This window comes from Grampus griseus, assembly GCF_964374135.1.
Source record: "Grampus griseus genome assembly, chromosome: 10".
In the NCBI taxonomy this organism is placed as follows: domain Eukaryota; kingdom Metazoa; phylum Chordata; class Mammalia; order Artiodactyla; family Delphinidae; genus Grampus; species Grampus griseus.
Genome location: NC_139004.1, coordinates 50311789 through 50328781, shown reverse-complemented (window position 1 = coordinate 50328781; position 16993 = coordinate 50311789). Strand labels below are relative to the sequence as shown.

Genomic DNA, 16993 nt, shown 5'->3' with positions numbered 1-16993 from the left:
TTTTTTTTTTCTTTCCTTTAGTCCAGCTTAAAGGATCTCAAGTATAATGTTCCTAGGAAGTAGCGAACAGCATGTATACACGAAAAGTATACTGTACAGGTGATTTAAAAATCTATAGGAAAAATAGTAACCTTATGCACTAGTTTTAGAATCAACTGCAAGGTAAAATATTGTACCACTAAAAATTCAAATTGTTTAATTAAAAAAAATCTATATACTATGAATCCATTTACATAGATTGGAATCTATTCACCTCATTTTCAGTCTATCAAGCTAATGATTCATCCAAATGGTTGGAGAGATGTGTGGAATAATGTTTACCTAAAGCTAAAGTTGTTATTTTTGAGTGATGTTTAAAAATTCACTTTCTTTTTCATACTTTGTCATTTGTTGGAGTGCTCTATCATGATCAAGCATTGTTATGGACTGAACTGTGTTCTCCCAAAATTTATATGTTGAAGCCCTAACCCCTAATGTGGCTGTATTTGAAGATAGAGACTTTAAAGAAGTAATTAGGGATAAATGAGGTCATAAGAATGGGCCTTAATCCTATGAGAACAGGAAGAGACACCAGTGATGTGTGTGCACAGGGCAAAGACCACATGAAGCACAGAAAGAAGGCAGCCGTCTCCAAGGAGAGGCCTCAGGAGAAACCAACCCTGCCGGCACCTTGATAATGGACTTCCAGACTCCAGAATTGTGCTAAAATAAATTCCTGTTGTTTAAGCCACCCAGGCTGTGGTGTTCTGTTATGGCAGCCCTAATGGACTAATACATGTATTATGTTTACAAAAGCTCATTTTCTCTGTCTTTCTCTCATAATTGATAAAAATGCCTGAAGCCCTTTAAAAATGCTCTATAGACTGCCATTAATAGCGACCTGAAACACGCCTGCTAAAAATACCCAGCTGGAGGCCCATAAAGGCGCTGCTGGGGCTGACGCCCGACACTTCTCGCACTACTCCGAACCTCAGCCAGACGCGCCCAGACCAGCCAGCATGACCGAGCGCCGAGTGCCCTTCTCGCTCCTGCGGGGCCCCAGCTGGGACCCTTTCCGCGATTGGTACCCGGCCCACAGCCGCCTCTTCGACCAGGCCTTCGGGATGCCCCGGCTGCCCAAGGAGTGGTCGCAGTGGCTGAGCCACAGCGGATGGCCGGGCTACGTGCGCCCTCTGTGCGCCGCCGCGATCGAGGGTCCCGCCTACAGCCGCGCGCTCAGCCGGCAGCTCAGCAGCGGCTTCTTGGAGATCCAGCAGACTGCCGACCGCTGGCGCGTGTCCTTGGACGTCAACCACTTCGCCCCCGAGGAGCTGACGGTCAAGACCAAGGACGGCGTGGTGGAGATCACTGGCAAGCACGAAGAGCGACAGGACGAGCACGGCTACATTTCCCGGTGCTTCACTCGAAAATACACGCTGCCCGCCGGTGTGGACCCCACCCAGGTCTCCTCTTCCCTGTCCCCCGAGGGCACACTCACAGTGGAGGCCCCGTTGCCCAAGCCAGCCACCCAGTCGGCAGAGATCACCATCCCTGTCACCTTCGAGGCGCGTGCCCAGCTTGGGGGCCCAGAAGCTGGGAAGTCTGAACAGCCTGGAAACAAGTAAAGGCCCTAGCCTAGTTGCCCACCCCACAGTAGCCATCACTGACCGTCCCCACCCACCAAACCTCTGTACTCTTTTGATATCTTTACCTTATGTTTTTCTCAAATAAAGTTCGAAACAACTGCCTGCCCCTAAAAAAAAAAAAAATGCTCTATAAATGTACAGACATAATCATGAGAAAGCCCTAAAGGGTCTGAAAGGGACTTGACTTTATCCACACTTAGGAAGACTGCACAACTCATCTCGAAGTTTCGTAAGAACAGGCTCTCTCCCGAGTTCCAGCCACATCAGAGAATCACAAGAGCTTCTCCTTCTACAGGAGGGCGGCACCTGGCTTTTGTCCTCTCAGGACCCAGAGTGTGCAGTGATCTCTTTCTTACTTTTCAAACTTAAAAATGTTTTGGGCTGTGTGAATGTGGTGGTCCACCTTTGTTGGTGGTCCAGCTTTGTATGGAACTGGCTTTCCCCCAGACCTTGAGAAAACAACCCCCAGGCCAGGCTGCTTCTCCAGTTAGCTGTTCTATCGGGGGCGGGGGGGGGGGGGTGACAGCAATGAACAGAATTTGACTCTTCCATGAATCCCATCCTTTACAAAATGTGTTTCTACTGCATTTGCTCTGCAAATACATGGTTTTAAAGTCAAATGCATTTCGGGAATTCCCTGGTGGTCCAGTGGTTAGGACTTTCACTGCCAGGGGCGCCGGTTCAATCCCTGGTCGGGGAACTAACATCCCGCAAGACATGCGGCACAGCCAAAAATAAAATAAGTAAAGTCAAATGCATTTGAAAAATATTGCCTAATGACTCTTTTCAAGTGGATTTCTCAGAATCCTTGGACATAATCTCAGTGCTCTGGGAGTTCTCTATAAGACTTTTTAAACTTTCTGTTTCTGTATTTTTAGTTTAATAATCATCAAAAAATTCACATTTCCTCGATCATGTATATGACCTCCTTATAATGAAACTTTGTCACAATATTTCAGTGTCAAAGTTTCCATTTGTGTTTATTAATTCAGGCCTCTGCTAAAATTACATGATCCTCTGGAATCAAAACAAATTATATTTCAGCAGCATTTCCAAAACAGAAAAATGATCAGAGAATTGAGGCATGATGAGACACAGGGTAGATGTGCTAACCTCAGAAGTAGAGGATGCTAACCTCAGAAGAACTGGCTTTGCAGCAAAGTGTCCAGTACTCACCCCGAGAGGAGATTTGGTTGGCTTCTCATTTTAGTGTACCACCCTTGAACAGTTTATTAGCTGTATAAATACGGTTTGGTTCATATTAAATATGCTGCCTAGTAATGATATTAAATACACAATGAAGAATTTTCCGTTCCTGATTCCAGCAATAATTGGATTGGATACCCAGAATAGAAATAAGTAATTAAGGCCTTGCATTTTGAGAATTACCTTGTCAGTTTTCCCCTATAATATCATTTATCTTTTTAAGACATCTGCTATTTTTGCTGCTCACACATGCCCTCATTTGCTCTTGCAATCTTTGTTTATTTATTTTTTTCTTGTCTGGGCATTATAAACTTTGAAAAAGAACTGCAGAAATATGACTTGCAGCCATCTTTGAAACCTAAGTCCTTTGTGCTTCAGAAGAGAAAAGATGAATTTTTGGGGAGGACACTCTTTGGTGATTGCTTCATGCTTCTGCTTTTGGCCATTGCTCAATTCATTCATGCTATGAAACTCAGATGCTGATGTAATGAAATTATAGGCAGGGACACCACTGGTGCCCATCCAGGGTTGGCTTGGTTCCTCTTCAACATCTCTTTCCATTGGTAATTTCTTTTTAATCAGAATCTAGGGAAAATACAATGAATATCTTCTGCTGGGACAAAAGGTTCTGCCTCATTCCTTTAAATTCCAAGATTCTTACTTGGATCAACCCAACGTGTTTTACCCACCTTTGTTGTTGTTCTGAAGGTGTCCTAAGATCTCTTTTCTCAAAGCAGCTTCTTATCTTTGTGAAAGGCCTGACTTCTTTCCCTGAAAATACAGATTTCTTTCATTTATTTAGGCCAAGGGTTGGCAAACTCTTTCTCTAAATAGGCAGATAGTAAATATTTTCAAGTCTGTGGGCCATAGGGCCTCAGTCACAGCTGTTTAACTCCAATGTAGCATAAAATCAGATAATCTGTAAATATTATAGACATAGATATGTATAAATAATACAGACATTGAGAATACGTAAGTGAATAGGCCTGGCTGTATTCCAAAAGAACTTTGTTTACAAAAATGGGTAGAGGGAGATCTGGCCCAAGGGTCATAGTTTTCAATCCCTGTTCTAAACTTAAGAAAGTAATGAAGAAAATGTTGGTAATGCAGACTATATTTAAAAGTGTGCTGTGCCGGGCTTCCCTGGTGGCGCAGTGGTTGAGAGTCCGCCTGCCAATGCAGGGGACACGGGTTCGTGCCCCGGTCCAGGAAGATCCCACATGCCGCAGAGCAGCTGGGCCCGTGAGCCATGGCCACTGAGCCTGCACGTCCGGAGCCTGTGCTCCACAACGGGAGAGGCCACAGCAGTGAGAGGCCCACATACTGCAAAAAAAAAAAAAAAAAAAAGAGTGTGCTGTGTCTATAGCTGTTACATTATCAATAACACAAAAACTGAGCAAATATTTTTCTGTTATTTGAAAATTATTATCCAGTTTGGCAAAGGAGTCACATTATTGATGAGTAAATAAGGTTCCATCACCTTTGTTGTTTTCCTGCCATCTCAGTGGTTAAGAGAAATGAAAATATCAACTTGCATTCATGTCAGAGCTATTCGTTTGTCAGTTACAACTGTAGTCTGGTTATGAATACGGGAGTTTGGTAAAAATCAAAGGAAGTAATCAGTGGGAATCAATTGGCTGTGTAGAATTTACAATAAAGAGAACTATATATTTATTATTTGACAATTGTGTGCCACTCTTCCTTTTCATTAGTAAATTTTATTGTAAATATATGTATATGTAGATTAGATATAGTTATGTATATATTCTCTTTTTTTTTGAGGAGCCATATTAGTGACATGAGATCTACCTGTTCTAGAAATCTGTAGCAATCCAATGGTTGACCTCATGTGAATTTTATGCTCAAGATTTTGGTCTATGGGCTGGCACAATCTTGGTAAAAATCATGCCTTATAGAGTGCTCTGGGGGGCAGTATTACAAGGCCAGTAAGCTCATGGTTCTAATCTGGGTTCAAATCCTAGCTCTACCTCATAGCTGTGTAATCTAGCAACATTAATTTTACCTATTTTTGCCTACATTTCCCCATATATCAAATACAGAATAATGATAATATCTAACTTACATATTTATGGAAGAATTACATGAGAAAATTTATAAGAAGGATTTGGCACAGTGCCTGATAAATAAAGGCAGCCCAACAATATTAGCTGTGAATTTATAACAACTATACTTATCTAAATGTTTCAGAGACTTCTAGTTGTCCCCCAATATCCATTCCTTATTTCTTCATTAGTAATAAATTTCCCTATATTTAGCTGGGCATCTGACTTCCAGGAATAATGACTATGTTTTCCAACCTCTCCTCTGTGTAGGTATGGTGACATACCAGCAGAAGTGAGGTATGCAACTTTGAGGAAGAGTCATTATGGGATAAGGATGCTCCCCTTTTCACCTCTTCTTCCTTTCTGTTGACTTTAATGTAGCTGTGATGACTGGAGCTCAAGCAGCCACCTTGGTCCAGAAAGTTCTAGCAACATTTTGAGGATGGTAATACAATCGAGTAGAAGGAGTCTACGTCCCTGATGATCAAGAGGCTGTCGTACAAGTCCCGAACTACTTACCTCTCATTTTCTTTTGCCTTTCTGTGTTTTCTGTCACTCACAGCTGAACTTGATCCTAACTGATAGACTGGGCATGTTACATATTTCATAAACCAAACTCACCCTGTGAACGTTGACCATGATGGTTCTTCAAATGTTCATACTTCATTTTGTCTCCAAATGGGGCTTTATGTCTCTGTTCTCAAGTTTCTGACTTGCTTTCTCATGACTTTGCTCTGATCGTTATGCAGATTACGTTGATCAACTGTCCCAGTTTGCACAGGACTAAAGGATTTCCTGGATCATGGGATATTCAGTGCTAAAACCAAAAAAAATCTGGGCAAACCAGGATGATTGGGTCATGCTTGCTCATACTGAGTAGACCAGCAAAACCTCCTTTCTTCCTCTGTACTTTCACAAGTCTGCGATCTAGATTTTTCTCACTAATAGTGCTAGCCAACCTAAAATAACTAAGAATATCTTCTTCTAGAGTAGACTGGCAAAGTTTTTCTGTCAAGGGTTAGATAGTAAATATTTTAGACTTACGGACCATATGATCTCTAAAGCAACTACTCGCCTCTGCATTTAGAAAGATCCATCTCTCTAAAGTATAGCTGGAATTAGGTCACTATTCTATCAAAAAAAAAATCTTTGATGAATCACCCACTATCTATAAAATAAAGCATGTGGCTCTCAGATACATCATACCTATCTTGCCACATAATCTCCCTCATCACTCTCATGGTCTCACACTGTACCAAGCCGAACTTCCTGCATTTCTCAAACATACTGTGGGTTTCCATACCTCTGTGCACAGGGAGGTGAGCCTGTGCTGTAAGGAGGCAAGACTCAGAACGATGGTTCCACTACTTAGAAGTGGACGGAGTTCGGGAAATTTGCTTAAGCGCTCTAGTGTCAGTTTCCTAACCTATAAACTGGTGATGATATCACACAGGGTGGTGGTAAGGATGAAATGCTGTCACTGATTGATTCATACATTCAGTCATACAGTTACTTATTAGTTAATTCAACAAATAAGGGATGGGCGTCCCCTGTGTGACACAGTGCAAAGTTCAGGGCTACAACGTCCAATTTACCAAGGTCCCTGGGGCCAGTTTCAAGATATGTATTGTTTTCATGAAAATAGTTTAGCATAGAAAGAATGATATTCTCTGAGTGTTGGTTGGTTAAATCTACAACCCAGGTACAGACTGCATAGTACTCAAGAATGCTTACCCCAGGGTTGTTCAGCTAGCGGGCTAATCTGAGAGCCTATCAGCAGAAGCCATTAGTTCACATGTTTCTGCAATCTTTACCTCAGCCAACACCAAAGGTTTTAAAATTTGCATGTAACTATGGCAAGTAGTTTTTATTTGTGAAACTGGTATCTTGATGCCATGACAAATGCTGGGAATAGGTTTGCATCGGTGAAATAAAAGGTATTTGGGATCAGTGGATTGGCTGTTGAGAGCTGGTCCCTCCCCATCCTTATGTGAACAGGATATAGGAATACACGGAGGTGTGTAGCCTTTACAGGAGGGATGATGCCATGAGTTAACCTCTAAATGGTTCTGTGAAATTGGAGGATTCAAGTTGCCAGACATCCTTGGAAAGGATAACACCCCCTTGTGTGAGACACGTTGGCAGAGCTGCCTCATTTGAATCTTACCACATCTTCTTTATCCATTCATCTGTTGATGGACAAAAAATAAAAATTCTTTTAAAAAAATTTTTATTTTATGTTGGAGCATAGTTGACTAACAATGTTGTGGTTGTTTCAGGTGTATAGCAAAGTGATTCAGTTATATGTATACATGTATCTATTCTTTTTCAAATTCTTTTCCCATTTAGGTTATTACAGAATACTAAGCAGCGTTCCCTGTGCTATACAGTAGGTCCTTGTTGGTTATCTATTTTAAATATAGCAGTGCTTAATGATGCCAAGTAAACTACTTTAAAAGTGAAGAGAAATGGGGCAGCGCTGCATGTTTATTCTGTGGTTTTGTGCACCTGAGAAGCAAGAACCTGGGTTCATGAAACATGACTTAGGGTAGTCCCTGCTTATATACCCTGGTTCTCATGGTATCATCTTTTAAAGTCAGCTGAGGCATCTGTTTAAAATTAAAGTTTCAGGCAGGGCCCCACCTTTGACATTCTAATTCAGGATGTCTGAAGGGGATCCCTTAATTAGTACTTAGAATACACAATTTACGTGATTCTGGTATAGGTTTATGTTTTTACATGTGTCTTTCTGCAAAGGGAGACTACCAGTCAATTAACACTCAAATTATCAGCCATAGATTGAATGATTTTTTTCGTACCTGTTGGACTCTTTGAGAAATAGACCCCAAGGTGTAATTTTGCCCTGAGCTTTAAGTAATTTTGCAGACTCAAGTCTTCTCGGAAACACAGGGGTCTTAAAACTTTGATGAAATCAAACATGTACTCTGAGCTCAGGTAGATTACAAATGTTATGGCTCAAATTTCTCTAAAAATTCTAAATAATTGTCCATTTAAGTCACTTTCTTCTCACTTTTTATGATGAAAAAATGACTCCAAGAAGTTGTGACATTTGCCCAGTGTAACTCTGTGCATCAGGGTGAGAGTACAAATAGGTCAGAGAACCAATTATACTCTTTCCGGGAATCCCCTCACTGCCCTCTCACCAAAGCACTGTCATCTATACAATTTCAATGACTCACTGACCTAGAAGCCGCCCCTCTGTGCCCAGTCAAGCTCCTTTATCCCTGCACTTTATTCAACCTTGGTTCTGACACCGTAAATCCCATAGGATCTTACTGGGACTGTGGCAGGTTTTCTACTTAAAATCACCCTGAGACCACTGGCTCATTTCAGCATTTGAAGAACTCTCATGCCTCTGTACATGTCTGAAACTGCCAGTGAACTGAATTTGTGCCTTCTCCTGCTTATTACAAATCTCCTAAACCACTTGGCAGGCAAAGCCACTGCAAGAAATCAAGGGGAGGCTTTTGTTCCATTTATAGAACAATATGGGCTTCCTCTAGAGCCAAAGTCACACCTGTGTACTCGCTTGATGAAAATGGCTTATAACCAAAGAGTCAGTGGTGCCTAAAAATGCATCGTGATTTCACATGTTTTCTCCATTATGTTGAACAGTAAGTAGAGAGAGACATAATTAGCCTTATAAAATGATTAAAAAGTCAAGGCCTAGAGAGATCGAGAGATTTGCAAAGCTCACGCAGTAAGTGCCAGGGAAATGATTAGGGTATATTTTTCTACCTCCTCATCCACTGTTCTTTGCATTATTTGTGATCCTTCTCCTTCCACCTGTTTTCAGAAGATATTTGCGAATCTTGCAACAAAAAGCATGAAGAGAATAAGGTGGATACATATAAAGATGTAAAAAAAGCTTGTCCTGCAGAGAGAGGATAAACATGGAAGGAACCTGGAGTAGCATGGTTGTCTCCACCGAGCAATACCATTGGCGTTGAGCTTCGTGGTTACCAATGTGAAAAGACATCAAGGTGAATTACAGATTTCTGATGGTCTGATGAAATCAACTATACTTTTTTTTTTTCCAGAAAACAGAGTATGAGTGTCTGGTCTAAATTCTAAGAATCTATAGTGAGGATCCTCATAATTGAAACACTAAATTAAAAAACAAATCTTCAACATAAATAATGCAGAAAAAGTAAAAATGATCTTCATATGACCTCTGCTTCTTACCACCCTTAAAGAAGCAAGAGGCATGCCATTCCATTGCAGCTCAGTAAAGAGCCTTCTGTGAGGTTGGGTTATTGTCCCAACACTTCATTTATGCGTTTTCCAGATAGTTCTTCCCACTAGAGGTGTTTTCTTCCCGACCCCTTGAATCTGGGCTGTCACGTGACTTCCTTTTCCCAAAGGCATTTTAGCAGATGGAACACAGGCAAATACTTGGAACGTCCTTCTGTGTTTGGACTTGCTCTGTTGCGCCTCTGTTATCAGCACGAGAAGAATGTGGCCCAGTCGTCCTGCAGGCTCCAGGGAGATGAGAAGCTTGTAGGTCAGACCCGGACCTATAGGCGTCCAGAAAACAGAGCTCTGCCAGGGCTGTGTCCATCCAGGTCAACTGTCCACCCCCACAGACAGCCCACGGGGCCTTGACCATGAATGGTATTTTTAAGCCACTGAGTTTTAGAGTGGTTTCCTGTATAGCACTTTAAGATGGACATTTATTGAGATATAATTTCCACACAATGCCAGTCAACCTTTCTAGGTCTGCCATTCTATGAATTCTGAAAAACGCACACAGGCATGAAACTGTGACCACAGTCGAGACATAAGACATTTTCATCTCCCGCAAAGTTCCTTCATTCCTCTTGGCAATCATCCCCCTCCAACCCTCCCTGCCTCTGTTAATCACTGGTCTGTTCTGTCTCTGTAGTTTTGCCATTTCCGGATTGTCATATAAACAGAGTCGCAGAGTACATAGTAGTTTGTGTCTGTCCCTGCTTAGCACAGAGCATTTGAGATCCATCCATTGTGTTGCCTATATCAGTAATTTGTCCTCAGACCTCCAGGACCCATGGCATGAAACCTGAGGTGGGGAGGAGAGGCATCTTCTCTGTTCCAGTATTAATTTCTCCTTCACCATTCCAGGGAAATAAGGTTTCAGAAATGTGTTCTTTCAGCTAAAACTGACGTACAGGTAAGGTAGGTGGTGTTTCAGTAGCCTCTGTGCTGCATGTATTGTTTTAAATGAAAACTCTAAATACCAACCACAGGATACCATTTAACATAGTGACTGTTTTAATTATCATCAATTCTAAAGGAAATCAACCTAGGAAAAAATGAAACGGGAAGTATGTGCTACCAATGCTTTTCTGGTTTAGTAATTGCAGAAGTCAGGTTACCAGTCCCAGGAATCACAACTGTGCCGTGAAGCTACACATCCTTCCTGCTGAAAGTCTGTCCCAGACACGTGATCTTTTCTTTTTCATTCACGTGATAGACTCCAACAAGCCTTGTCACTTTTGAACACAGCACTAGTCTGACTTTAAGCAAACATTCTTTCTACCAACCCTGTTGACTCTCAAGTGCCCTAAAGTTTCTCTCTCGGTACTATTTAACGGAATGTTTCTGGTAGACGTGTCTGTCCCAAGAAAGAAAAGACTTACAAAGAAATAAAAACTGTTCAAATATTTTAATCCTCTCATGTGAATAGGAAGGAGACTAGTAGTTTTCCGGCTGGAAGGACTAGAAATGATGAGGGAACACTTTGCTAAGTCAGATTTGCTCAAATAACTGTCTTCATCAGTAGAGCTATTGCCCAACTCAGAAGAAATGGCTTCCCAGTGTTCAACAGGCAAAGTCTGAAACCGTATCATCTGAACAAAATCTGGGAGGCAATTCTCAGCTCTGGGACTCTGTGATTCTGTGATCTGCATGCTTGGGCTGTAGAAATAACCCTAGGTGTCTTTTTAAAATGACTCTTCAGGTGTCTTTTTAAAATGACTCTTTATCGTCCCCATACCTCACGGTATCTCTCTCTCTGTCTCTTTCTCTCTCTCTCCATATATATATATGGAGAGGGGAGCTCCTTGGAGAGGGGACGTGTAGAAGCACAGAGAATTGTATTTTCCAGTAAATGTTGGTCTTTATCCACTAAATTTTCGTTTGTTGTTGTTGTGACAGAAACCCAATTTGAAGTGATTATTCCCTTCCTCCTGTCCCAGAAAAGGGAACATCTTTATTCATGTAAGCAAACTGCAGGAAGGCATGTGTATGGCTGGCTTAGAAACCAATGAACCTGGGACTGGAACGCAGCTTAGGACTCTCCATCTCTTGTCTCTGCTTCCCTCTGTGCTGGATTCATCTCTCCTATTGCTAATCAGCTTTGTCAACAGAGTAGGTCACAAGACCTCTGGAAGCATCTAGATTTATAACTCAGAGCCTTACCCTTAATAGAGAAACTGACCATCTTTCCTTTGTACCCATTGAAAAAATCCTCAGGAAGAACATGGACTGGATATGCATCCATTCCTGTGGCCTGAGGGGGAAGAAAGTTCCCATAACTGACAACCGCAATCAACAACCCGGGAATACAAATCAATTCATGTCCACTGCTGGCTTGAGTTTCTTTATATAAAAACTTACAGCACTTATTATATGGTAGGCACTGTCACAAATATTAATTCATTTAATGCTCATATCAATCCTAGGCCATCCTCTTACTATTTTTATTTTAGAGATGAGGAAACTGAGGCATAGATCATTTAAGGAATTGCCCAGGGAGGAACTAGACAGAATAGAAGTATGTTCACAGGACATAGTCTCCTCCACACTCACAAATCTGAGATCACTGGACTCAGTGCTATTTTCTCAATCCTTTCCCCACCTCCCCCCTCTTTCCCTTCATGTATGTTTATACTTTTACTGTGTATTTCCCATATAATGTCTAGCCTGGCAGTCTGTTGGCCTGTTTCCCTGTCCTCCCCCCAACTGACAGAGGAATACTCTCTATCTGGCTGAGATGTCAAGCACTGAAAATTATTGGCATTTCTTAAAGAAGCAATTTGTTTTCTCTTCTCAAACGTATCACATGCAGTTAAGTGGCACTGACTTGTGCCCCCACTGACCAAATCTCACAGAGATGGCCTGTCAAAGGCTAGAGAATCTTTTGAGGAATGGGTATCTTCTCTATTGAAATATCCCAATTACCATTTCTTGTGGGAAACACAGCATCACCTTCAGAGATCGCAGCCATCAGGAAAAGTAACGAGGTTGAAGGGATATCCATCTCCATTCCCAGTGGGGACACCACCATCTTCTCTAACTTGCTCATCTCGAGTGGTAGAAAACTCTAACTAAATAAACGAAAAAGGATGGCAGAAAATAATCCACGGTGACTTATGTATCTTTCTCCATCCATAAATAACTTTATACTTCACTTCTGGCAGCAGAGCCGAGCCAAGAGGTAATGAGCCATTGTGAAAAACCCATCTGTTGCTCATAAGGGGAAAGGCCGGATTTATTGAGGAAGAATCTGGAGCGCAAGTCCTGTTATTGTTCATGGGAGTTGCACATCTAATTGGTCATGCTGAAAATATGCCCTATTATATTCTTTCACCGGCCAGATGGGTGTTCTCAGCTTCAATGCTGAGAAGAAAAACGTACCTAAAAAATCTGAGAGCAGCAGTGGACACCACGGCCAGCAGGAAACAGACAGTTCTAATGAGGATAGGTGGTGCTTGTCTGCGGGCCTGATTTAAAGATGTTTTCAAAAGAACCCATAAGGCCCAATACAGGTATTTCTAAATGGTGGTCACACAGTCCAGTCCCCTGGAGTGAATGTTGTGGAAACACTTCAACCCAGCCTCACCAGCCCCATCATGTGAAACACCTCTGCCTCTCATTCCTTTGTAACTTGGCCCATTGGTACTTAATCATTGCAATGGCACTGGGTGATGGCAATTGAAAGCCATTCCTCCCAGGGTCCTCTTTACCACTGGTGAGAAGAAAGATGGAGAAATCAAAGGCAGGTTATGCTTTGCACGCTGAGTCCCCCACAATCATGTTTGAATTAGAGATGGGGCTGAGGCTCCTGACAGAGACAAGGAACTAGATCATAACACGATTTCTGGTACATCACAGGTGCTTAATAAATGCTGAATAATAAAATAAACTAACAATGATCAGGAAAATCTTAGCACATTGTGGCTGAAGGGGTCTGTGAGATTTTATTAGCCAGGGTAGGAAACTGCAGTAACTACCTATCCCCAATTCTCAGTCACGTGATGAAGGTTCAGTGTGTTCATGTCCTTATTCAGGTAGGGGATGTGAGGAGGGCGGAAGCGTAATGCTCTGCAGGGTCATTCTCCTTCTTATAAGCCCATCAATGTACTTGAGGGCCTCAAGGTCACCACAAAGTGGAAGAAGAGTGATGAGGGCGATCTTGACCAAGGCTTAGAGTGAGACACCCCACTTCCAACCCTTTCTGAACTCAGTCCTCTGTTCAAAATGATGGAGCAGCGGCCGGAAAATGTAGTCTTCCCCTATGCCCAGAAGGAAAACAAGCTGGATTTCATGAACACATGGGATTGTTACTGAGGCCCTTTAATCTGATCCTTCATTTCACAGATGGGCGAACAGAAGGCCTGGGACTAGGTGATTTTCAGCAAGTCACATGGTGGCTTAGTGACAGGACAAGAACTCTGATTTCCCACTTTCTGACACCATTGCTGTGGGGAGAGAAGGGGGCAGAGGGGAGAAGGCAGCAGGACCCCTACGAAGAGCCCTGGAAGGAGACAGGATGCCCAGACTCCTACTGCTGGCTCTGTCATCAGCTCAGCTAGTCACTCACGTGCCTCAGTTTCCCCGTCTATAAAGTGAGAAATTGGAAGAGATGGTCACTGAAATCCTTTCAAACTCTAACAATCTCTACTTCTATTGAGATGTTAGGAAGAAAAAGTAAAAATTATACGAAGAGAAAGTTTGTCCAAGACCAGGAAACCAGTGTGGATGAGGGGTGTTGATAAAGCAGAAGAAAGACGGGGAGATGCAGCCTCCTAGGCACCTCAGCTCATGAGACTGCAGACAGGAGTGTCCTCTGCAGTGACCGGGAATCAGGAGCATCTTCCTGGAGTCCATTCTCCCTCCTGTTGCCTCTCCCCGCCCCCACCCAAGCTAAGCCAGTCTCCATCCCATCTGAGCCCCATGGTGCGGGCACTCACTGCCTGATTATCTCAGTCTGGAAAGCAGTCTGACCAAAGGTGGGGCAGAGGAGCTGACAGTGCGCAGCTGGGCAGGTGCCCCCTTTCCTCCTGCTCAGGAGCTCTTCTCTCACCCACCTTCAAGTGTGCCAGCTGTAGCAGCAAAGAGACTGAGGTGACTCTCCAGGGGCCTTCATTAACTGCTGGAGGCCAGCCAAGCCCCGGAGACTGTCCCCACAAGGGGGTGATAACAGCCTCCACAGCAAAGCCACCAACAGCAGCCTGAAATCCCTTTTCAATTCTGCCCACTTCGGCTTGCTCCAAGGGTAAAGGGATCAATTTCTGAAATCATTCTTTCTCTTCAGCACGACCAAGTGGCAGCCAAAACATAAACAGAGGTAATCCTTCAAGGAGCGGCACTTCAGGCTCATGGACAGCTTTCATCTCAGGATGCTCAAGTCCTTTCCAATCATGAAGCGCTTTCTCTAAGCCCCCTGCTCTCAGCACCGTGCAGAAGCAACGTGAGAGCTGTGCACAGAAGGGTGGGGGCCGGGCTCTAAAAGGCACCCGGGGGGCACCCTTGCATTTCTTTCTTCCACCTGGTTTCCATAAATATCACAAGCAGAAATAAAATCTTGCTTGAAATAATGGATATCATATTGAGACAGCATTCCTCAAACCTGAAGAGGGAGCAATTAGGAGCTAGGAAATCGAGAATTATGGATTTCAGTCACCTGGACCCATCTGGATCAATCACTTAATACTCTGAGGTTCCCTTGGTCCTCACCTTTGACTGGGTTAATGAGGCAACACTTTCTAATCATAATGAGAAACCCAGATGCTATGACCTTAGATTGAAACTCTCAAATGGGCTTATTTTTGTGGAAGGTTAAACTTGCCCTACAAAATCAGATGTGGCAGAAATAATCACAATTCCTTCCTTTTTACGGATCAACCTAAATCAGACTCCAGACTCCCGAGGCTGATGGAAGATTTGCTCTCTGCCCTTACAGCTGCTGCCCTCCCCGCCCCTCCCCCCCAACTTAGTGTTCAGGAATTTCCAGGGAGGCAAGGCTGGAGGGACATCCATCATGGTCCTGGGTCACTGGCTCTCTCCAATTCACAGTGAGATGCCCACTGCTTGGTTCCTCCAGGCCTGCTGACTGCTGCATCTGCTCATGGTGATGTCGGCCGATTTAGGAAACCTCAGCTCCCCACGTTCTCTGCGTCCACCAGGCAGTACCCTCTGAGGTCTCACTGTCTCCCCAGGGCTGCTCCCAGCAGAGGGGCTGGTACGTCTTCCCTGCTCACAGGATGGAGGCCTTCGAACCCCTTCCTGGACTGAGACACATTGTTCTTCTTTCCTTTATTACCTCCAGAACCATTCCACCAGGTGCCTCCCTCCTTCACATTACCTTTGCTCAGCAAAAGTCTAAGGAAAGAAAAGATAAAGGCCCTGGCTCCTGGTTTGAAAAGGAGAAAGCAAAGTTTTAGAATGAACAGAAGGTCTTAAAATTTATTTTAATAAAGCATCATCCTCAACACTGTCATGAAGAAAACCAACACATACCACCACCACCTCAAACAGCAGAGGAAACAAGGCTTTGCCAGAAGCACACCAGTGAGCAGGACCTGTGAGGCGCTAATGCATCTTCCCATCACTGTTGTTGGCCGCAAACAAGCTTAATGGATCCTAAGATTTACTAAGAACTGTTTGTAGCCTGAGTGTCCTCAAGGGAGTTTTCTGAAAGGCTGTGTGAATATTTTCTTGGTTCCATAATAGTTGAAGGACTAAAGGTCAAATGGTTCACTAGCCCACCCCTCTTCTGAAATACTTAGCAACTTCCACTGCGAGCCAGCACTTTCTCTTGAGGAAGCCCATTTAGATAATGATTTTTGGACCACATCTAAACTTCCTCTGGTAGATCACAATTCCATCCTCTAGTCTTGAGTCACAGAGGTTGTTGAGAAGAAAATTAACCTCTGCAAGGTTTCCGTTATGTGCCAGACATCTTTAGGGCACTTTTTACATGTCTTTCATAAGAATTCTGAAAGGTAGTAATTATTGTCTCCATCACTGACATGCAGAAAGAGATTCAGCGTGGTTAAGTGATCTGCCAAAAGTCAGTTATAAAAAGAAACAGCAGTGCCCTGGTTCTAAAGCAATGAATGCCCTTCCCAAGATGCCAGCTGTCTGCCATCTTACACATCACCACCCACAGGAAGTTACTTCTAAGACCACTGCCGTGTCCTCACTAAATTCTCCAGGTTAATCACTCTTTCACTACCATTCTGTTCAGAGTAATAGTAGCCAACATTTATGGAGGGCTTTATTATGGTCAGGACCTCAGGTGAGCCCTGTACATGGTCATATTGCTTAAATGGCTCAAGGACCCTATGAGGCAGGGGTGAACCTATCCCCTCTGCGTGTCATAGGGTCCTTTAGTGACAAGTCACGTGATGTGCTGCTCTGAGCACTGGCCTGGAGTCAAACCACTTAAGGTTCAAAACCAGCTCTACGGCTCTGTGACTCTGGCAGATCTCTCTGAGTCTCACTTTCCTGGGTGTGAAAATGCAGGCATAGTAATAGTGACCACCCTGGGGACTCTCGGGAGGTGCAGATGCCATCGCATCCTTGGAGAAGGTCTGGCATGGTGAGTGCATAATAAATGCTAATGGCCATTATTGAGTGCCTTAAAGCCTCTCACTGTTGTGGTCGGTTACTCATAAAGCTACTCAGTTTAACTGTCTTACAAAGGGCACCAACAATGAAACCCAGTGTACCAGGGGCAGTTTGACCAACACGAAAAGGAGCAGTTCAGTCCCCTCCTTGCCTTATAGCTCCCGCTGTTAAACTAGCCCCAGCACGCTCTAGCTTTTCAGAACCTCCTAGCAGACTCTAGATACACACAGAGGCTACAGTTGT

The 16993-nt window shown here is 43.4% G+C and overlaps 1 protein-coding gene across 1 annotated transcript; it reads left to right on the top strand.

The window, feature by feature from the left end:
• Positions 1-868: 868 nt before the first annotated feature.
• LOC309829021 (heat shock protein beta-1-like) lies at positions 869-1729 on the top strand. The gene has a single exon (XM_082664713.1). It carries the CDS (start codon positions 999-1001, stop codon positions 1602-1604), a length of 606 nt encoding a protein of 201 aa, XP_082520839.1. The 5' UTR covers positions 869-998; the 3' UTR covers positions 1605-1729.
• The last annotated feature ends 15264 nt before the right edge of the window (positions 1730-16993 follow it).